This window comes from Plutella xylostella, chromosome 19 (assembly GCF_932276165.1).
Source record: "Plutella xylostella chromosome 19, ilPluXylo3.1, whole genome shotgun sequence".
NCBI lineage: Eukaryota > Metazoa > Arthropoda > Insecta > Lepidoptera > Plutellidae > Plutella > Plutella xylostella.
In genome coordinates this window covers 4062616-4086814 of record NC_063999.1, presented here as the reverse complement: position 1 = coordinate 4086814, position 24199 = coordinate 4062616, and the positions used below count along the sequence as shown (strand labels likewise).

The following is a 24199-nucleotide window of genomic DNA, read 5'->3' as shown; positions in this document are numbered from 1 at the left end:
ACAAACTCATCTAAATGATCTAAAGATCATACCAAATATTCCTTATATCTCATCAATATCAAATTTTTTGAATCACTAAAAACACGTGGGGCATATCAAATATCAGCCTATAAGTACCACTCATTACCACGCCGGCGCATAAATCAAATATCACATATTCTAACCGACACACGAAATTATCCGTTCCAAAATTCACTATACGATCTCTATATTATGATGGCATGATCAGACAGTCAGAAGCAATTATTGTTAATTGGGCAGTTCTTCTTTTTAACCTACATAATGGATTAAAAATTTTCCCGAATTTGAAAAAAATAACTTTAGCTTTTTGGTGAACTCTTATAATTTTTATGATAGCTACATTTCTATTCTATCGAAAAAGGTGGTTGGCCGTGAAGTTTAAGTATTTTTTCAAGATTTTCAGAACATAATACGTGGATAAGGCAAAGAAAATTACACCTTCGTCACAGAATCTTTTAATTTTTTTTAACGAAATAGTCTTCGTCGATTAAAATGAAACTTTTTTGATACGTTCATAAACAAAATACAATTTTAGAAAACATATGAAGGAATGGATTTTTAGTAATAACATCGACGACCAAATGGCGTAGTGGTTAGTGACCCTGACTACTGAGCCGAAGGTCCCGGGTTCGATTCCCGGCTGGGGCAGATATTTGTTTAAACACAGATATTTGTTCTCGGGTCTTGGATGTTGATATTTATATTTAGTATCTATCTATCTATGTATTTGTGTAGATATATCAGCTGTCCGACACCCATAACACAGGTTCTACCTAGCTTGGGGTCGGATGGCCGTGTGTAAGATGTCCCCACATATTATTATTATTATTATTATTATTATTATTATAACAAAATATTTATTAAGTAGTTATTACCACTCTGTCACAATTTCAGCTAAAATGAAGCTTGTTTTTGCTATAAATATTGTTTCGCTTCTAATTAAAGTAAAAAATTAACAGCATAGACGTTAACATGAATGACTAAATTTAATATGATTTTTCCAAAGTTGCACTATTTATAACATAACATATAAACGACCAATAATAAGTTGACTACCAGGAGACACCAATCGTTACAGGGTGGTAAACGATGTGACAGAGTTGTTATTCTATTAAATATTAGGCAGCGTTTTGGAATAAAACAGTTTTATTTACAAAGAATAATTTAGTAACTTACATAATAAATCATTATGGTTTCAATTTAGTAAAAAATATTAACTGTAGATATCTTTATAATTACTATAGCTAATGAAATCACACTTGAGAACCTCTGGAGAGTGAAATATCCGTATTTCAGGAACTTAAAAGACAAATTTGTTCCAACTACATAAAATAATGTTTATCTGCACAAATAATATTTTCCGCAACCTAAAATTTAAGTAACATAATGAAAAATTACGTAATTTGTTAAAGTTTTAACCAGCCATATTACGAAAATACAGCAGTGGCTCTTAGAACTTAAAAAAAATACTTTTTCCTTTTTTAATTACCTTAGAAGCTGGAAGGACTTTATGTAATCATCAAACATCCGATAAATCATTCTCCACCATATTAAACAGTCTACCACATTCATCGTCTGTTCTTGAGAACAATAGCACGAAATTACCTTTTTCAGTAACGAAACTTTTTATTACTGCAGCGCAAGTGTATTGGACGTTCCCTTCGCTTCGTACTTTAACCAAAACGTGTAGTTTCTCTTAAATTTTTCTTAGATGAATATCCTCAGGTTGGAGTGTTTGGTAAGAATGTGACAGATTTGTCGTGTGACAGAGGGGTAAAATGTGTTGCAAAGTCAATTAGCATTTAAACAGTAACATAAAGTGTAATATGCACATGTTGATTGCAAAGTAATTGTTATTACCAATGAGTAAATAACAAAATAATAATTTAATTGTATTTTATTTTAACAATTACCTACGTGACGAAGCTGTCGTCGAATAAACACACGCATCTCCTGTCACACTTTGCCGGTGGCCGTTACGCGGTGTCTGGATCTCAAAGGGGAAATCTTACCAAGGGGAAAAGGCGACCTTAATCTCTGATCGATGGCAATAAGGACGAGTGGCTCAAACAAATATTTTAAATGGCAACCTACGTGACAGAGTGTAACTACTAAAACATTAGGTAGTAAGAGACAAATTTTCAATTTTTTATTAAAATATTTCAGAAATAATTTAAAAATATATATTTTGTTTTACTAAATAGGTAATATCTTCTGGAGATTAAATAATTTTTTATATTTTATGTCGTCATATATATTTTTTGTAACATTATGGAATATACGCAGGATGAAGTGGCGGGAGACAGCCAAGATTCGTATGAAATACACCTCTGTCACGCGGATTTACCACTCTGTAACGTAATTTTAAATACAAAAATATAAATTTATATTTTTGTAAACGTGCACAGCCGTTGTGTTTTTAGTACAATGCAAGTTGAAATATAAATAAATAAATAAATATTTGTAAAACTTATGATTTTTTCTTCACAACTGATGGAGACACGTTTATGTAGGTTAAAAAGAAGAACTGCCCAATTGTCTTCACGTAATGAAAATATCGGCATAATGACGGCACCGTATACACTGTATAGCTTAGGCGGTAACGAACCTGCTTCCGAAGCTTCTGGCAACGCGAGTTCGAATATATATATATATCGAACCGCCCAGGGCAAACATTCGTGTGATGAGCACTTGTGCTTGCCTCATATCTGGTTGTTGTTTATATATTATAACGTGTTTCATTCATGATCTTGAGATACATTAGGTAGATGTCTGACACCCATATAACATTACGCACCTAGTTTGGGGTCATGATGCCATGTATAAGATATGCCCATATATTTATTGAATACCTATCACTTCACTCATCCACTTCCACTTCCAATTCGGGAATAGTTGCACTGGTCCACCGACCCACACTAGGCCAGCGTGGTGGACAAGGCCTGAAACCCTTCCTTCCTGCCCGAGTCCCAGCAGTGAGGACATGATGGGTTGTGATGATGATGACTTCACTCATCATCGTCCTCCAAGGGGTCTCGGAACAGCCGGGCGGGCGGGCGCAGCGGCTTGCTCCGTCTGTTCATCTTCAGCGGCACGGAGCCTACAGAGCCTATCTGGACCGGGGCGGCCGAGCCCGCAGCGCCTAGACCCACCTTCGACTCGTTGCTCACTAGGGGTACCTGCAACAAGCGTTTGAAGTGAGAACTTACAAGTGTTCATGTACAGGCAACAGGCAACAGGCAAACTGAAATTATAATTTCAAAATTCGCGAAAAAAAACATTATCCATAGAAACTTTGTTGGTCACGTGACTTTTTACTATGAATAATGTATTTCTTTTTCGCGAATTTTGATTTCAGTTTCGGGCTTAGATATAACATGCTGCACACGTAGGTTTCGGTTAGTATACCTACCCTTTTTGCAACATCCTGTAGAATGATATCCTGGGTCACCCCCTTTCGGCTTGATATACCTACATACCTACTAGGGCATGTAATACCGCAATACCGGTATTGCGTAATACCGGGATCCCGGACAAAATCCACGCTTTTTCAATACCGGTATTGAAAGTTAATACCGGTATTGAAGTAATACCGGAATCAGTCATTTTTTGGGCTATAAATCAAGCGATTAAGATGTAGTTAGCCTTGTGCTCCTATATACTATGAAAGTGCACTTGTTTTTAACCGTTAAATGTGGTTTTCGGCCTTTGGAAACCTACTTGTTGTCCATGCGTACAATTGCGTTCTAAAATTTTAACTCTAATACTCAATTCTCGTACAAAATATGACATAATACAGAATTTGATTGCTTTTTCTTGTTGTATTTTGCCCTATACGACCTTTAAACAAAATATATGCCATTTATAACAAGGAAGTCTAATACCGGTATTAATACCGGGATCCCGGTATTGAGTTCTAATACCGGAACTCAATACCGGTTTTGAAAATATTACCGGTATTGCATGCCCTAATACCTACCCTTATTTAACACACTTGCATAGCTACTTATTATACTGTTATTAATGCTGTTTTTGTGGTGTTGGCATTCGATGGCTATCAATATGAATGGATAAGATTACATACAACATAACAAATAACTTCAATGAACGAGCAACTCTCCCAGAAATCCCAAACTTTTGTAAACAAAACACTCCAATTTTACGAGCGCCGCTCTCACTCCAACCCTGACAGACAGCAAGGCAGACAAAGACAATATGTTATTACGTTATTAGTGGTTCATTGTGCGGAGCAACATCCTTATCCTATAAATACGTGCTAGACGGGCGGAAGTGTGGGTTTCCTGCACACCCTGTTCCCACCGGGCCCGCGGCTGGGCCACTTACACAGAGAATCATTGCGTTCGTCTGTACTTAATCAGCTAGATTAGGAACGAGAAATAAAGATCTACCTACCTCAGCGTACAGCCTACAACGGCATTATAGGTATATTTAACATTTCATAATTATATACATACAATACTTTTTCAGGGCTGTCGAAAGCATGAATCTATAGGCATTCAAATAAAATTTTCACAACAAACATTCAAGTTATACCTTAGGAAACAAATTCGTCATAACGTGAGGCTTCTGAGAAATTTAAACAATTATTAATTTTCAATTTCTAAGCGGAAGCGATAGTTCGGATTGTCCAAAACAACTCCTATTATAGTCCTGATTTCTTACTAGACAGGACTAGTCTCCTTTCGATGGCACGTGACGAATTCCTAATCGCGGATTGTCTAGCACTCTATAGACTCTCTGGTGACTGTTTTATACTCTTCAAAGATAATAACTAGGCGTGAGATGTATATTAAAGTGATGTTATGAGCGTGATTCGAGAAACACTGATTGACTGGTTCGAATTCGGAATGCTGAAAGCATAATGTTTTTGTCTGGACTTCTTTATGGCATTCTCCGAAACGTTTAACGACTTTTATATGGTTTGATGATCGACAAATTGAAGTAGGTGTTGCATACAAAACTAACCACGGTTACAGACATAAAACCTTGGACCCGAAAGCTTGAACATCAAGCAGCAGTATCGAAAAAACAGCTAGCACTTCTAGGAAGGTAATAAAAAATGATTAACTATTCCTACGCCAAACTCTTCTAGAGCTAAAGAGTTCTCAAGGGAACTCAAACCTCCTAGAAGCGGCGGCGATACCATCAGAACTTGAAGCCGCAACCTCCCGCGCGGGTGACGAATCCTCAGCCGACTCCACTAGATACGATCGCAAGACAAATAAAGCCGCAATTTTCTTTAAAATGCAATTTAAATTATCCCACGTAGAATGACGCACGTCAGTCCCGCGGTATCAGCGTCTGGCATCTGTGAAGCGGCCTACACTACACTCGCGGCTCATTATAGGCAATCTCTTGCGATTTTCAGGGGCGATGCATGTCCCCTGATGATGCTTGATGGCTTCGGCGCGTATAACTTGCCTGTTGTTTGTTGTGACGGAATAAAATTCGCTGATGTGTCTCTACTTTAGAGAGAAAGAAGAAAAATTACTATTCAGTGCTGTACGGCACAAAACACAAAAAAATATATTTTAAAACATCCATCTGATTAGATCAAGGAATTTCAGCGAACATTCATGCATTTAGACAATTCATCTATAAGGTACGTATCTGTTCAAATAACTAATAACTAATAAGTAAAAAGGCCAATTTCAATTTGATTAAAAGCTTTTATTCCGAGCAAGCAGCTCAGACTATTCAGGCGATCTTTACCTTTCCCTTGACTCTGCGTCATACGACGGTCGTGGCTCTATCTAAACTGCATCGCGGTGCAGCCTGCCCTCTTACCCGTAATTGTCTTACGTGACTCCTCTATTGTATACTTTAACTGGTATTTTATTACTTTGTTTATTTGCCGTTGCTGTAAGCTGCCAGTCCGTGGTGCTTTCATTGTCTATGGGTGAGGTTTTACCGTGGTTGTTCATGAACCTTGCAGCGTAGTTTTAAATATAGATTTTGGTCCTATTCAAATATAAATACTGATGTCAAATTTAATAAAACGTTAACATAATCGCGCATAAGTACATACATACAAGTCAAATGAATGAAAATGTTTTTACATAATTTTTGAAGGCGGTTAAAACAGTTACAATTCCAGTGGATTTTATAGCTACACGCCATAATTGCCAACTGAATAACTATAATAAATAAACATAACAATAATTGATAACTCCATTAATAAAAATTATTTACTGTACGTTCTATAATTTCGAAAAATTAATTTATACCTGAAACTCATATTGCAGTTAAGTTATTAAGCAAAACCTTCCATTCCTGCCTTATTGCCTTATAAATACACAGAAACAAATTAACATTACTGTAATTTCTTAAATACCAGTGTTTTAATTTAAAACAAGGCTTGTCTCGCGAATTTGTCATGTGCGTGAATAATATTGTTAGGGCCAAGCGACGAGAGCTAGCGAGTTTAGCCTATAGCAACTACTTACTACGAATAGAGCATTAAGTCCACCTAATTGTACATAATTACTTTTGTATATTGTGCAATGAAGAATAAATAAATAAAAATAGAGACCGTCTCACCGAATAATGTATTTTTCAAAAACCTAATTATTATTATTATTCCATTCTTAAATTCTTCTTTATTGCACAATAATAAATATGTACATAGGCGAGCTTAATGCTAACAGCATTCTCTTCCAGCTAGCCTTGGGTGTTGTGGAGAAAGTCATTACATTGGAATAAGGTTTGATTTTGTTTGTTTCAGATGTTTTATTTGATGATGATGATCTAACAATAGTTATTCGTAGCATCTACAACAATTCTTTTCATTACAGGTCGAAAGGATCTTCAGAAAGAATTATCCTGACCGTAACGCACATAATTATACACATACACTAAGATAGGTAATTTTTTCACGTTTCACGGTACATATTTAGTTTAAATATGTCAATTTTAAGCCTATTGTAAAGTGTAGAGAAGCTCTATGAATTCGGGGGTTAATAACTTTTAGATCCTTGCCTGTAGGTAATTCATTTATCTTATAACGATGGAATAGTGTTGCGCATCTGCTTTGTTCTTGGACCAACGGCTGTGTTTGAACAACAACTTATTAATATTGCGTCCACGGCGTAATGGCCCCCGTGATATGGCGAAATGTGTCTGCATTTGGAATTATATTTTTATGTCACTTGCATACCGAACTAACTGATTTATCACTATCTTGAAATTGCCAACATTAAAACGGCGAAATTATACGTCGGTCGTCCTGAATGAAATAAGGCTTCGTACCCCGCGCTTACAAAGCAGAAGGTACTAAAATAAACCTTTATAATGTGTTTTATTCAATTGGTTAATAAAAAATATTCGTACAATAAATATAGCTAAAAATTCAAGTTAAGAATCTGCCACTTTTCATGAAGAAAAATATCCAATAAACTTTTCGTTTTTTTTACTTAAAAATTTACAACGACTTATATTTTTACCCATATTATAGTCATGCGCATGCGACACCCTTTCTTGACATATTTTTTACAATATCCAGTATATGTATAATAAACAAATGTGCATTTAAAATCTGCATAAACCGGCCTCGTTATCGGTTATCGCGCTCGAGTATGAAACAATAAAAATGTTGGCGTGAAGCATAAAACCCTAGATAATCCCCAAACCGCCGATGTCTGTCCATTTACACGCGCAACACCGGTCTGTTTACACTCCGGGTTCTGCATATTGCGTCGATAAAGAAACTCGTAAAATTCCAATTTAAGTGTCTTTGGGCTTACATTCTGTCCATTTGTTGAGTGTACAGCCTTCCCTTAGTAAGCAGTGCCTTAATGTGTGTGTGTCGAGTAGGAGCGCGTTAAAAGTGTAAGATAGCCGCGGTTAATATGTTAATGAAATCTGATAGTGCTTCGATTCATTTTACGCATGCAATAACGTCCGGGAGGCGTGAGGCCGCGTGAGCCGTAACCGTATCGCTCGCGACTGAATGCCAGTTGGGCGCGGCCACGACGCCCGCGGACGGAGCTGGCGGTGGATTTGTATGAAGCTGTTCACGACTAAAGCGGTGCGGGCGGGGCTTCTAGCTTTTCTATGAAAACCGCCATCACCTCCCGCTGGCGTCGTGGACGAGGCCTTATGACTATCAATTCTGTATATTACTTATATGCTAAGTTGTTTGCAAGCTGGATTTGTTAAGAACTTAAGAATATTATGGCAGACAACAGATAAATATAATAAGTGCACTGCACAAATTATTTTTGTAAACTTAGGGTTAGGATGAAATAAAAATTGGTGCCAGTCAGCAGGAGCTAAACCTGAAAATACGTGTCTTAAAGATTGCCAAACTGTTTGACTGTTATCAAAAGTTAATTCCCTGAACCCAGCCGTCGAAAGTAGCATCTGAGACCACGAGACCAGGCCAACCATTGGATTGGCTTATATTTTCACCACGGTCACAAACCATTATGTAGTTACCGATATGCTAAAGGTGCGTTTGGATATTGGGCGATTTGCAACAGCACGCGTCATCTGGCTAGATGAAAACCGCCAGGGCAAAAGATAGGCACAGAAACTGCCTATTTATTTATAAATATCATTATCATACTACGGTAAAAGTTGGTATATTCAAAGGAATTATTTAGGCAGGTTTTACAGCCGGGGCTGTTGCACTGTCATCGGCGATGAGATCAATATGTATGAACCTAGCACCGCCAGCGCTGTAAGACCTGTCTTAGATTATGCTACTACACTTAGGTACCAACTATTTTATCATACCTATATGTACAGTTGCTCGTTTACTTTTCTCTGCCATCCTAATTATTTTGAGTTTGTGTATATCCGATCACTATGATGTCCAAATACTGAAAAATAGTACCAAAAATGATCGGTTCAAAAAGGCTTTATGTGTTCCTTCTGGTGTAAAATCTACAGCATTGTCATATTACATTACCCAGAAAACTAAAAAATTTGACAATGTCCTACCAATGAGATGTAGAAAATTCTAAACGCTCTTTATAATAATATCAGGAACCTGATAAACATGACCTCTTTAGTTTCTTTAAATAACACCTCGGATACAGAAATGCACCACTCCTACACACAAGTACCTCACCGATGATTACGTTTCCTATGCTCGCCTAGATGCGCGATCCGTCAATGGCAAAGCAATTTACGCAACGGCACAGCAAATCAGCTGAAAAGCTTACGAGACACCAGCTCATAAATCACCACGCTACTTTGTCTCAACACCGCGAGTATCTAATGGTGATAAAATTGTGTCTAGTTGCAGCCTAGTGGTCGCCTACATGTGATAAATTGGCACCATCAATCATCATTCCTGCGGAGACGGTGACCGAGGGTAAATTCATTCGCATCTCGTTTGTTTTATGGCGGCCGTAAAATGCTTACAAACAATATAAATTGGACATCGAAGATCTTGTCATTGGTTTGATTTAAAAACGGGACCTAGGCACATACTCGTAAATAACAACTACCGCTAACACCTACGTTATAAAGTTACCATACTGGATAAGGCTACATTACAGTGCTATTTTTTATGTTAAAGTTTTATTTGTGCAATGTTTTAAAAGTCATTATTGATTCTATGCTACGGTCGGTTCTACCATTCACAGCAATTTTATTAAAAACGAGAAAAGAAATCCGTGTTATTGCGACCACATAAACGGCTCGCAGTAAATAAAAACTAAACAAATTACTCCCGAGTAAAAGTGCATTATAAACGGGCAATAATGATGTAATGGGATCGTTTGCGGGCCTACCTCTGCGGTTTCATACAAAGTAGAGAGTTCCGAACGTTTCTTCAAGAATCGCTTGCCCTGGATGAAGCCATATAAGCGTTTTGACTACTCAAGCACTTATTTAAAGATCTTCGATGAAAACACAATGTAATTACTGCAGCAATAACTAGTCAACTTTTTCCATACGGTTATTTAGTGAACAACAATTATTATTAAGGGTGTTTTGTTTATGCCTATCAATATCATACGCACAGTGATATATCAACATACGGATGAGAATAGTTATTGTTTCAAATTGACAGATAACAATAAGCTTGCTTCGTTCGCAGTCTCTACAATATTTCCTCTTTGATTCCCATTTTCAATACTAGAGGAAAATCCGCATTCCTCCACACAAAATAAGCACAAAACAACTGCAAAACCTTTGATATTGTCTTACGTCATCTCGGCTGAGGTGGAGTGTCTGGCGGGTTCCTACAATTATGTATTCCAGACGGGCCGATTTGTTAGCCGTCAAGATTTGGCTAAGCGAAATTTATCACGTTGCAACATTGTTGCACAGCTGACCGACGGACAAGCCGCGTCTTGGACAATAAAAAAACTCAAGTGAAAAACGACTAGCGATGGCTATCAAAGAAGCAAATGAACAGAATCCCTAATTATAGGCATTAGACATACCTACCCCATGTACTTATTAACGCAATAAAAGTTCTGACACTATATTTGACACCAGCACTTAACATCTGTGTCTAGTTTTAGTATTTTTTTATTTATTATTATAGTTTTTATTTTGTTTAGTCCGAGGATGAGAATAAATATTTCGTTTTACGTCCGACTACCAGTAGTATCATAATTATTCGTAATCTCCTAAAGCAGTGGACACTCTGCAAGGAATAGACATGGACAAAATAGATAATTGGATTGGATATATGTAAAAACAACATTTTGTATTCCTGTAAAAAAAGTTTTTCATTTTTGTAATTTGATAGGTGCAGTGGGAAAAGAAGTACTTAAATGTTTTTTTCCAGGTGTAACACCTACAACAAATACATAGTCAGCTACGCATTTTGATACATTTGACAAGTTGGTCACAAGCAATGATGATAATTTTAGTCTGTTTGTAAACCTGTGTTGTATAAATTATTTGTCTTAATTATTTGGTGTTGGTAAATAAATAATATAAAGTGTTAATAAATAAATAAAAATCCATTTTTGTTATTCCGTGCGTGTGTTCGCTAAGGATTCGCCTACATTTTCCTATGTTGGGTGACTGGTGAAGAAGCCATCAACGACGGATGACTTATCACCAACCCCCACTGGTATCGCTGGCAGATGGATGTAGATGTTTACTCAAAAACTTTATCTTCTCATTTTGCATCTTTCCAACCGGTCAGAATACTCAGAATGCGGTTTTTAATGCGACTAAAAAACATTTTTAAGACTTTTCGTATTTTGTGGAGTCCCAAAATAAAGTTTATTGTCAGGGAGTTGTGGGTTGGAAACTGGTTTAAATTTTGAGCAAAAAACATAAGTAAGTACACCAGGCGTCCATCCTGTTTATTAATTTTTCATTAGCAGGAGCAGGACGTAGCGAGCATTTTTGTAATTTCATGACATTGTAATAGGTTTCTGAATAAGCTGAAGAGGTGCACGGAGAAAAAATAAATTACATATAATGTTCTCTATCATATATGGTTCATAGTACCGTTATTTATATTTAAATGTAATCTCGATTATTGTACCTAAGGAATTTCGGTACGACAAAAGAACATGATTTTAGCAATGGTGCATGAACACTTATTGTACTACTACCTACTTCTTGTACTTCGTAATATCTTGTGTGTAGGTTGTACAGTTTGTACAGAGGTACATTACAAGAAGTACACTTGTACACTGGAAGTGTTTGAGAGCGGAGTGTGGCCAGCGAGTGTTTGCGCGACACTCGGCGGTGTCAGGCAGTGTCTGCATCTCATTAGCTAAACAGACTCTCTACAATAGCAGTGAGTTAAGATATCTACGAACATAAATATATTAAATCAACATAGAGTATCCCTTCGATTTGTCGAGAGAGATATGATGAACAACATATTATTATGGGTGCCTACGATTATTATCATAACTCTAGCACGGCTAACAACACACAAAAATAATTTATGTCTGTAGCCTCTGAAAGTAGCGTACACTTCCATTGACGGGTGGCTATTCAAAATTGGTCACTGCAATTTGCACCCGGGCACACAATATGCTGTCAAGTTACTTTCAACTTAATCGCCGCAAATATTAAACCCAGAATGGCACCGTGCAAACGGCGCACCTGAATAATGCATGTAGACTTTGCATGACGACTAACAGTGCGCTTAGAAAATGCATTCAACACAGGGAGCCGGCGCGAGCGAGGAAAATTCAGCCGACATTAAAGCGAACTCTACACGAAATGCCCATTTGGCTGTCGCAAAATCATTTCGTGTAACCAAAGGCAAAAGGGAAGTGCATAGTTATGTTAGAAATGCCTAGGTAGCTTATGCCATAAACACCATTCGAATGCAATGCGATTGTGAGAAATACAGTCACGCGAGCCGCCAGGGTTAGGAGCTAATGTTCTCGATCCGCAATAAAGGCACGGCGGCGGCGGCGGCGGCGGCGGCGGCGATTGGTCGCGCCGGAGCGCCCTCTTCCGTCTCAGGTTTCCCGCCACGTCACCTGGTGCGAGCGGCCGACCAACAAGAGCAAAACGCTCACCTTACAAGAGCTAACTTAATATCTGCAACATTGTTGCATTCGGACAAGTTGCAAGCAGCTGTCGCCCGCGGCCGTCGAGATTAACCAACGTTTCCCTTCGTGTGGCTTCGGCATTAAGCCCCTGACAAAGGAGGCTAATTTAGCTTGACCATTGTGCGATACGTCAGTACAGCACTGACATGTGAATGCCGACTTCCAGCTGACATACAAAATCACTGCTGTAATAAAGCATATTCTAGTTGGAGAGGTATTGTGGTTGGGCAGTTCTTCTTTTTAACCTACATAATGAGTAAAAAATTATCCCAAATTCGAAAAAAAAAACTATAGCTTTTTGGTGAACTCTTATCATTTTTATGATAGCTTCATGTCTATTCTATCGAAAAAGGTGGTTGGCCGCGTAGTTTACCAATTTTTTCAATATTTTAAGGACATAATACGTGGATAAGGCACAAAAAATTACACCTTCGTCACATTATCTTTTATTTTTTTTTAACGAGATAGTCTTCGTCGTTTGAAATGAAACTTTTTTGATACGCTAATAAACAAAATACCATTTTAGAAAACATATGAAGGAATGGATTTTTAGTAATAACAAAATATTTACTAAGTAGTTATTACCACTCTGTCACAATTTCAGCTAAAATGAAGCTTGTTTTTGTTATAAATATTTTTACGCTGCTAATTACAGTAAAAAATTAACAGCATAGACGTTAACATCAATGACTAAATTTAATATGATTTTTCCAAAGTTGTACTATTTATAACATAACATATAAACGACCAAAAATAAGTTGACTACCAGGAGACACCAATCGTTACAAAGTGGTAAACGATGTGACAGAGTTGTTATTCTATTAAATATTAGGCAGGGTTTTGGAATAAAACAGTTTTATTTAATAAGAATAATTTAGTAACTTACATATAAATCATTATGGTTTCATTTTAGTCAAAGAATTAACTGGAGATATCTTTATAATTAGTATAACTAATTAAAATCACACTTGAGAACCTCTGGAGACTGAAATATCCGTATTTCAGGAACTTAAAGGACAAATTTGTTCCAACTACATAAATTAATGTTTATCTGCACAAATAATATTTTCGACAAACTAAAATTTAAGTAATATAACGAAAAATTACGTAATTTCTTAAAGTTTTAATCAGCCATATTTCGAAAGTACAGAAGTGGCTCTTAAAACTTGAAAAACTATTTTTTTTCCTTTTTTAATTACCTTAGAAGCTGGAAGGACTTTAATGTAAACATCAAACATCCGATAAATCAATCTCCACCATATTAAACAGTCTACCACATTCATCGTCTGTTCTTGAGAACAATAGCACGAAATCACCTTTTTCACTAACAAAACTTTTTATTACTGCAGCGCAAGTGTATTGGACGTTCCTTTCGCTTCGTACTTTAACCAAAACGTGTAGTTTCTCTTCAATTTTTCGTTGATGAATATCCTCAGGTTGGAGTGTTTGGTAAGAATGTGACAGATTTGTCGTGTGACAGAGGGGTAAAATGTATTGCAAAGTCGAATAGTATTTAAACAGTAACATAAAATGTATTATTCACATGTTGATTGCAAAGTAATCGTTATTACCAATGAGTAAATAACAAAATAATAATTTAAATATATTTTATTTTAACAATTACCTACGTGACGAAGCTGTCGCCGAATAAACACACGCACCTCCTGTCACACTTTGCGGGTGGCCGATACGCGGTGTCTGGATCTCTAAGGGGAAATCTTACCAAGGGGGAAAAGGAGATCTTAAACTCTGATCGATGGCAATAAGGACGAGTGGCTCAAACAAATATTTTAAATGGCAACCTACGTGACAGAGAGTAACTACTAAAACATTGGGTAGTGAGAGACAATTTTTCAACAATTTTTTTAAATATTTCAGAAATATTTTAAAAATATATATTTTGTTTTACTAAATAAGTAATATCTTCTGGAGTTTAAATAAAATTTTATATTTTATCTCGTCATATATTTTTTTTCTAAAATTATGAAATATACGCAGGATGAAGTGGCAGGAGACAGCCAAGATTCGTATGAAATACACCTCTGTCACGCGGATTTACCACTCTGTAACGTAATTTTAAATAAACGTTCACAGCCGTTGTGTTTTTAGTACAATGCACGTTGAAATATAAATAAATAAATAAATATTTGTAAAACTCATGATATTTTCCTCACAACTGGTGGAGACACAGTTATGTAGGTTAAAAAGAAGAACTGCCCGGTTGCGACCGGCCGAAAGCTATTTTGAAGCGGTTTGCTGCGTAATTAATGAGCTGTAAATGGTTGGTTAACAGACAATAACAAATAGTTGAGCTTTTCCAACGTTAATATGTAAACATTGTTGGAGATGGATAGCGTATAATAATGATTAAGAAAGAATTACACCGGGGTACTGGGAACAGGGTTAAATAAAATGTTTACAGGCGGTACTGATGCTGGCGCGGAGTGGTAAAATAATGAAACCACAAAAATCAAGACAGGTTTTCAGTCGAGACGTCCGCCATTAAAACGCTATTTATTTGTGCACAAATGCACTTTTAATATTCATAAAAAACGAATATAATTTGCGATATCTCTTTGCCATTACTGAAATTTAAATGTGAGGCCGTATTTTTTACAAATGCAGTAAAAATAATATAAAAAGTAAATAGGTTCTTCTTAAGTATATGGGCACCTTATAATATTCATGCCATTGTCATAGTTCTCTTAAACTTTTCGTATTCGCGTACATTTTCCGGTAGAATATTCTTCTCCAGAATTTTTTGTAGACTCGCTACCAAAAAACTGTTAAACATGCAAATTAATTAAGGAATTCAATTAATGCTCAGTTGATAACTGCATTACTAAGCAACATTACGTTAAATGTAGATAGGTATCAACGTCAAACTGTCAATGCGTTTGAGATAATTCAGATTTCATAACCAGAAGTCGGGGGTAAAAAAACAGGTGTAGACAGGCGAGTCATTCACTAGGTCACCTTACATTCTCGTAATAATAGATGATTAATGAAGTTGTCTGGAGCCCTTCCCAAACCCACTGTATCACGTCTCACGGTCAAACAGACGCGCTGACCGACTAAATGTTGACTTTTGTTAAGCAAACATCATTAAATGACTAATGATACTTGTTACTTTGACAAAAAAGATACAAATTAGGGTCTCTAAATTGGGCAGATGGAAATGAATATGTTTTTGTGGTGCCTTATACCTACCACATACCGCGAATAGCTTCATTTATATGAGACTTGCGAATGACACGTCTGTTAGTCAGCGCTGTTTTTTACATGTCTTGATTTCAATATGTATGATTTCGATAAATATAATTAATTACTCACTGCATAAGTTGCATACTAATTAAAGCAGACAATATAGGTATGTAGGTAAGTATTATATTTTTTTACTGGACACCGCAAGTACTTATATCATAACATTTATAACCACATAAGAGAGTATTTATACATATTATTATTTATCACATAAATAATGTAATAGAAACAGAATTTCCTGATAGAAGTGACGAGGGACTTTATTATCTTTACATAGTAGTAAATCTATCGGTAGGCTTTTGAATAACTAAACTGATTTTGTTACATTGATGAAACATGGCTGAAAATACTCTTTTTCACGTCACGTGACCGAAGGTATAGTCAGTTGCATAAGTAGCTGTACACTTTTGTACCTTGTCATACTTACAAACTGGCTATCAAAACTTTGTCAGTTTGTTATGTAGTGAGTTTGACAAGGAACAAAAGTGTATAGCTACTTATCAACTATTTTACCTCTGAAACTAAGAAATCGCTTTAACGTAGCTAACGTTGCGCTTCCCATAGACAAACTCTTGCAATAATACACCCGTCTTTCGATCGCGAGCTTAAGGTGAAGTGTAAGCTCAACTATTACTTCTAATTAAATCGTTTTTCCCAAAACTTTCCATCAGCACGTTTTTACGCCCTCTTCATGCTAATTTCAATTCTTGAACCTACCTCCCAATACCCAGTAAATAGAATGTAGAAGCTTACGTCTTTTTTGCGTTTTTTACATTAACTTCTACATTCTAGTTACACTTCACCTTAAATTCGAAATGAATGAATGACCGAATGCATTCGATCGCACTTGGCGTCGGCGTCGCAGCGCGCACTTCATAAATATTCACGAGCCGCGCTAAACCGGCGCGGTTTTTGCCGCACTCATCGTCTGGCCGGCTAATGATGACGGCCGGCCCGTCTGCGCCTAATGTTCAACTCGGGGGAAAAAAAACAAGTGCGCAAATTGTTTTAAATGGGCAGGTAGGCCTCGCCCGCCTGACCCACAGCCAGACTGACTGCAGACCACGTTATTACCCAAAAAAAGTAAAAACGAACCTTCACTTTTTTCCCGAGATCATCCGATCCGGCGCAGTGATCAACGTGCTTTAGGCCGCGGTGATTAGCCTCGTCAGGACGACGACGGGGATATCAATATTAGTTCGTTTTGTTTGCGTTTTCGAGTTATGATTTTTGACCGTCATTTGCGTTTGCGAAATGGTTGAATAAATTTTTATGTCGCTGCCCGACTGGTTGTAATGCGACGGAATAACGAATAATAATAAAAAATAATATCTTTGTTTCTTTATTGATATTGCATTTAATTCTCAGGTCTAATTCGACTTATTATCATCATCCAATCACAGCCGAATGCCGTACGGACGTTTTTCTTAAAATCCTTTCAATTCTGAAGTGCAATAAATAATAATTGCCTTGTTTTCGAAACCGCGTCCCAAAAGAATGGTTAAACTTTAGCTTATATTCAGGGGGTCCGTTCACTATCATAAAATCGAAATACTTAGGTATTTTGCTTATTAATGTTATAATTATGAGTCACATAGCGGAGGAGGCAGGCGCGTTTTAAAGGTTATAAACATATTTTCTACGTTAGTGATAGAAAAGAGTTACGCACGTACTCGTATACTTATAAAAAAATAACCTGAGGACAAAATTTAACTGCTATGTTCTCGTCTAACTCTGAATGACGCAACTCAGGCCACAAATCGGGCCGGGGAATATAAGGGTTAAAAGTACGCGCACGAGCAATGAAAAAGTTCTAGTGAGATCAGCACCAAATTACTCCTAAAAAGCTAGCTTAATGACACCCTGAAGTACATTTAATAGCGCATCAGTATTCAGCATATTGCCAACTAAAAACGTAAATAATTTATCAAATTCTACATTAGGTACATGTTAATAATAAATAAGGAGACTTACCGGTTCCACCGCCCCCTGGCTGTCCTTCCCGAGTCCCTCCCCCTTGGACCACCCCATCTTCTGCAGCAGCTTGAAGCCCTTGTTGTCTGGCGCTATGCTCCTGTTGACAACATGACCGAATTACATAACGGGAGCATTGATGAACATCCACGAACAGTTACTCTAGTGTTTGAAAATGTGTTTTTGTCACAAGAAAAATACCTAAGAATAATAGAGCTTCGCGTTTTCTTAAAAACCACTTTAGGCCTACCCTTTTTGCTATGTACACTTAGGCCAAAAAGGTCATAATGAAATTCACGAATTAAAAATTAACAGCGCCATCTTGCGGACAGCTCCGAACACTAGTCAAATCAAAGGAAGCAGCATACAATGAGTATTTTATGAAACAAGGAGTTAAGCCAGATGGCAGCTCTGTAGCTTCAAGTCCATAACCAATGCCGGCGCGGAGTATTATTCACAGTGATTTCTCGATGTGTCTACTGCCTAGTTCAACGGTAGGCTTAAAACATGCAAGACTTGTGTGTTGTAGTTAAGTAAGTAAACTGCTGGCTGTCGATAGAATCGGCAGCGTATCGCTCCTACTCACTCTACGCAATTTGCGACTTTCACTAGTAACGAGTACGTAAGCAGTTTGCCTAATATATGTACATATAACATAGCCATGGAAAAACTCAACTCACGTGTCCAAATCGCTCTGCTGAGTCTTCTCCGAGTGGTGCGACGAGCCGACCGCCTCCCGCCTCTCCTTGGCCCTGTCCTTGTAACTACCGTCCTCTATGGCCAGAGGTTCAGGAACGTATTTGTTCTTGAGTCGAGCCAGCTCTAGCGCGTGCTGTTTCTGGACGCTGCACGTTCTCGTGTAGGCGATTTTCTTTTCTTTCTCTTGCGCTGTGGGGGGGTTAGATTTGTTTTATTGAGACTTAGATGGTATAAACCCCAGTTGCACCATAGTCTGTTAGATAATTAACCCCGGCGGCCGTTTCGATGTCCATGTTTACGAGTAGCGTCTGCCGATATTCAACTCAGACTGACCGATCAACAGACGTGTGGTCGTTTGCAAAGATTCGTCTGCAGATGCATCCGCGTACGACCCCGGACGCATCCGCGGACGTGTAGTGGGGCCATTACATTGTAATGTCATCAATTATACGTCATCTCCCTATTAAATTTTTGACAGATGTGTCAAAAGTCAACAACTAATCCTTTGTAGCCTACTACCATGGAAGTAATAATACAACAGGAATGCGCACTCACCAAAATGATGCAAAAAAAAATAGACCTAACGAATTCACCTTAAGATTTATATTTGAAGTGAAAGAGGCCGCGAGCCGATAGAGAGGGTTACCACAGAGCCCTTCCTCTCTTTCTAACAATTGCCAGGATTTAGTTGTGTAAACTTTAGTAGATTTTGTACGAAGAGAGCTAGGCAAAAAATATATTAAATTACCTCATAGACTACTGTATATCATATCATTTTCAAAAACAAATTTATAATAAATCATTATAAACATGTAATTTTAATGAAATATTTGGTATTTGTATGAATAATAATTTCATAAAAAATATTGGTAGTTTTTCTAAATACTTTACGACAAGACCGAAGTTGTCAAGATGACGGATGACGTTTATACTGTTGTGAGAGACGTTATGGTTAGGGTGACCATGGTCATTCGTACTTTTGAATCACTTTCCATTAATTAGGACCTGTTTCATTCAACTTTTTGTTTTATTTTATACCTAAGTATCATTAGGTATTATTGTGGCTGTTATCTTATAAGGCTGGTAAAGAGTTATGAGCTGTTGATTTTTTTGGTGATAGATATGAGTATTATAAGATAATTTATCAAGCTTAAAACAGGCGGAAGCACTTAGGTTGAGATATTTTTTTTGAAATCTTATGATTTTCATCAACTAGACTATGTATACAGAACACCCACAGAGTAAACACGTTTTAGGTACATAGTTGCGTTTAATGTTAACCTGTTTTGACACTTTCTTGTCAACACTACACCTAACTTAATTTTATTTACTTAAAATTTTATTTTCCCAAATTTCACCTTTCCTTCCAATGAAGAAACATAGCAAAGGTGGTTCCAAGTAATTCCCACAAATTTTCATCATTTTAAACCCGACGATAAATCCCGATTCATCGCAAGTGTTTATTATCGTTACAGTCGAACTATAAAGTCCTGACAATAAAGAGTGCGATTTTGCTAAGACTTTTTATCATTGTCAGTTATTTACTTACCTGTACATCGAATTGTTCGAATAATAGGTGACTTTGAGACCATTGACACCTATTCGCGACATGATAGATTAGAAGTGATGTCTCATGAATTACCTAAAATTATGGTCACCAAAAATAGAAAGAGATGGAGGGCTCCGTGCTAACTATCTCTGTCGGCTCGTTTTTTTGGTGCAGTGCGCATTCCTGTTGTATTATTACTTCCATGCCTACTACTAATCCCATAATCTAACAGCGTATGGTGAAACTGGGAATAAGCATTTTATGAAGTATTCAAACTTATTAATACAGTTATTTTACACAATCAGGGTGCACATATAATAACAACCCAGGATGAAAGAAATGGCTACCGTTATTTAAGCACTAACATGAAAAAATATACCGGCAGCGTTTACCCCTACGTAGCAACTCTGGAGAGAATACTAAAGATGGTGGATGTTATGTGAATGTACCTTCCATAATGAGGCCGGGTTCACAGTGGCCGCAGGTGTCGTTGCCCGGGTGAATGTGGCACAATAGCTTTGTGACACCCAACTGTATGGTGCTGCCATGCGGGACCTAAAAGAAATGCAACAACATGCATAAGTAGGTACGGTCAGCTGCATAAGTAGCTATATGTACACTTATGTACCTTATCAAACTGACAAACTGGTTGATTATAGTCATTAGTATAATTATGTATTTATAATATTGTAATATAAGACGTCATTTTATTTGCCACTTCAAAAGTGATGTCCACTTGACCACCATTTTGGTATTCTCCGGTTAACTCTACTGTAATGTTAGTCAACTCCCGTGAACTTTACTGTACTGTTAGTCAGCTCCCGTGAACAGCCCTATACAACCGCTCACCTCCATGGGCTGGCTGGCGGACATGCGCGTGCCGTTGAGCGTGGTCCCGTTCTTGGAGCCGAGGTCCGTCGCCACGTAGCCGCGGCGGCGCGAGTCGTACGATATTTGCAGGTGATTCTGAGGGTAAACAGATGTTTTATGTTAGAAAACGACCAAAAAATTCTGTCTTGGTGACATTTTTAAAATTAGAGCTGAATTTTCATTGGATGATATAATTATTGAGATCGTAGTATTCGTAGGAAGGCTGAAGTCTTAAAATTCTGGAGGATGTAATTGAGAGCAGCCGTCAACGTAGAAGTAGATTAGAGTAGATTAGAGTGTCTAGGTCACAAGTTTTACGACTGTTTTACATACCCATTTAATAGCACGGATTTTTGTTGTCACATCCCGGGAAATTTAAAACATTTAAAACACTATTGTGTCTAGTGTAAATATCGGTCAGAGGGATGTGAGTGATCAATAAATAAATCAGAACACTATTTTGCCCCACTCGGTATTCAAAAGCCGTAAAACTCATTTTGATAGCATAAGTAACCTTATGTAAAGCATTACACAGTATAATTAATCCCTTACCCTAGAAACATTATGCTCATTCAACAGTATAGCATGTTTTTCCCCCTCGCGGCCCACCGTGCCGCCATCTTTAGTGATCAGGAACAGACTCCCGACCTTCAGTTTGGGAAGCTTGGTCTCCCGCACGATCACTCGCATGCACGGGGGGTGGTGCTTCGCTACACTGTCTGTTGAAGAAAATAATTAGGAAATTAAAAGTGAGGAACTTTTAGGGCACTTTCTTGAACTAAGGGTGTGGAATTTTATGAGTTTTGTATGTATTTTGACAAGGTACAGAAGTGTATACCTACCTATGTGTTTATCTTACAGCGATGACTGTACATAATAGGATAACATCCACAATGAAATTGGATTTGCACTTGCAGGTCTCCCCACAATGTGAGTTATGTTATTTTTATCATTATTATATTTCCTATTCTTCTATGAAATAATTGAAACAACAACATTTTACAATAATAATTAGCGAGCTGTCTTCTAGTATACCTACTAATGTTGTAACATTTATTAGATGGGATTTTGAGACCAGTGGAATTTCCCTAAACAATGTTAAATTTACCATCATCGCTATCAGTGGCTGTGCTGGCGCAGGATTCCACATCAGACTCTGATGCTGTGTCACTGCATTCACCATCTTCCAGATCTGCTTCTTCATCTTTATCAATAACTTCACCATTTTCTATCTTTCCCTCTATAGTTTCATTAACCTCAGATGCAATAGCATCTTTTCCAGTCTTTTCTGAACCATTTTCTGCCTTATTGATACTGGCAGAGGACTCAGTTTCCTTGACTTTCTTCTTGCTAGTTCTCTTTTTCTTGGGTTTGCTGCCTTCAGTTGGGTTTTCTTGAGTTTCCTGTAATATAACATTGGAAATGTTGGTACTTTGAAGAGACATTCAGTATTTTATTACCTATGGCTGTTTGGTTCCGTAAAGAAACCAGCGATAGGGATTTCACCAGGCAGTCTATATTGTCCCCTGTGTTCCCAACCTGAAAACAAAACAAACAACAAAGAATTATTAATTATGCAAGCTGCCACCAATCAGACATGGTGGAAAACATTAGGGGATGCCTATGTTCAGCAGTGAACATCCTATCGCTGAGATGATGATGACAATTAAATTAATATGGACGAATATTAAAAAAATGTGGCACTTAGTAATTTTAAAATTAGAAATGACCTGTTTATGTTTCTTAGCTTTTTTCTGCTCATGTTTCTTGAGTGCTTCATTGGCAGCCAGCATGCTGGTGTCCGGGTATGAGTGGAACACAAACTCTTGCTTCTCATCAGAGTAGTAGTAATAACACCCTGTATCTGAATGGTAGTAGAGACCAAGTTCCTGTAATTATAAACTGGCTTATTGAATTTGTTCCATATGTTATGTGCATAGTGTGATGTGATCATAAAATCCATAAAAAGTTAAAGGGTATTTTAACATAAATTACAGCAATAGAAACTTACAGAATTATAATAATATCCAGTCTTATAATCATAGTACATCCCAGCAGACTCAACATAAACCATTCCGGACTGTGCCATGGCACTCTGGGCTGCCTCCTTGACTTGCTCGGCGATGCTCTTTTCCGCGCCACCGCTGTGTTCATCTGTGTTCCATGCCGCAGGTACTTCCTCCACAACATTGGTCTGTGATTTGTTTTTCTTTTCTTTATCGTCTGAATTATTCCTTTCATCCGTCTGGCATGAGACATCTTTGTGTTGAACAGATGTTGACTGAAAATGATAATGTGGAAAATTTTCAATAAATACAAAAAACAATCATCCAACATTTACTTCTCTAATGTAAGTAAGTAGAACTTGTGTATTATATTAAACAGTTCACATGTCCCATCTTACAGATACTAATAGATAACGAAGATGAGAATTAAACAAATTGAATTATTTAATTAAATTAGTTAGTTTTATAACTGTAGGAAGGCCCTCTCTATTATATTGGGGATAGCTTACGTAAAACGTAGGTAAAGTAAATATGCTATTAAGCAAGGGAAACTATATGTACAAGGTGTAACGTTTTCTACTTAATCATAATAATTATGCGGCCACTTTTTGAGGTTATTATCTTACCTTTTGCTTCAACAGTTTGTTTTTTTCACGTATCTTTCGCCGTAAGTTGAGTATTAGTCTATATATTTTCGGTCTATACTTTAAAGACTTCTTTAGATTCTTCAGGAAAACTTGTTTTGTTTTCACTTTTCTTGTTGAATCCATGACGAAGAGGCTATAATATGTCTGTTAATATTATGTGCTACCAGTTGTTTGCTTTATTTATCGGTACGTAAATTACTTTAAATTATGGAATAGCTTATCCGATCACTATTCAAGTGGAAGCAAAATATTAAAACAAAATATTTCAAGACAATTTTTGTTTACAATCAGTCATCCTCTGCACTGCAATTTGACAGTTCTGTCAGGTATTCATATAGGTAATGTATACAGGTAATGTAGCAAGTTTGTACACAGATACAAAAAATATAGATAACCAATCGTTACTCGAATCGATTCATCGATTCTTTGAATGAACGAAAGAATGAAGGAATGCGTATACATTCATTCATTTTTTAGGTCATGTTGCACTTAGATGTTGCCATTTATTAAATAAAGACAAATTACCGAAATTATACAAAATTTATTCACTATTAGGACCATGGTAAAATGAAATACACCATCATCGTAAATAAATACATTGCAAAATAACCGAATAGTGTCGAGTTCAAAGTGGTGCATCTAGTTTCGTACCGGATT

General features: G+C 37.1%; 1 protein-coding gene across 2 annotated transcripts; it reads right to left on the bottom strand.

Moving 5' to 3' along the window:
* Window positions 1-2933: 2933 nt before the first annotated feature.
* Window positions 2934-23861, bottom strand: LOC105380199 (angiogenic factor with G patch and FHA domains 1). Of its 2 annotated transcripts, none has more exons than XM_038105801.2 (10): window positions 23522-23861; window positions 22901-23170; window positions 22620-22778; window positions 22350-22428; window positions 21442-21608; window positions 20869-20985; window positions 20469-20574; window positions 18452-18659; window positions 17772-17871; window positions 2934-3200 (listed from the first exon to the last, which is right to left on the bottom strand). In XM_038105801.2, exons 1-10 carry the CDS (start codon window positions 23663-23665, stop codon window positions 3030-3032), a joined length of 1521 nt encoding a protein of 506 aa, XP_037961729.2. In that variant the 5' UTR covers window positions 23666-23861; the 3' UTR covers window positions 2934-3029. The 2 variants fall into 2 exon arrangements, with proteins under 2 accessions (XP_037961729.2, XP_037961728.2); XM_038105800.2 differs by lacking the exon at window positions 22350-22428 and adding an exon at window positions 21998-22292 and having other exon boundaries at window positions 2935-3200.
* Between the last annotated feature and the right edge of the window lie 338 nt (window positions 23862-24199).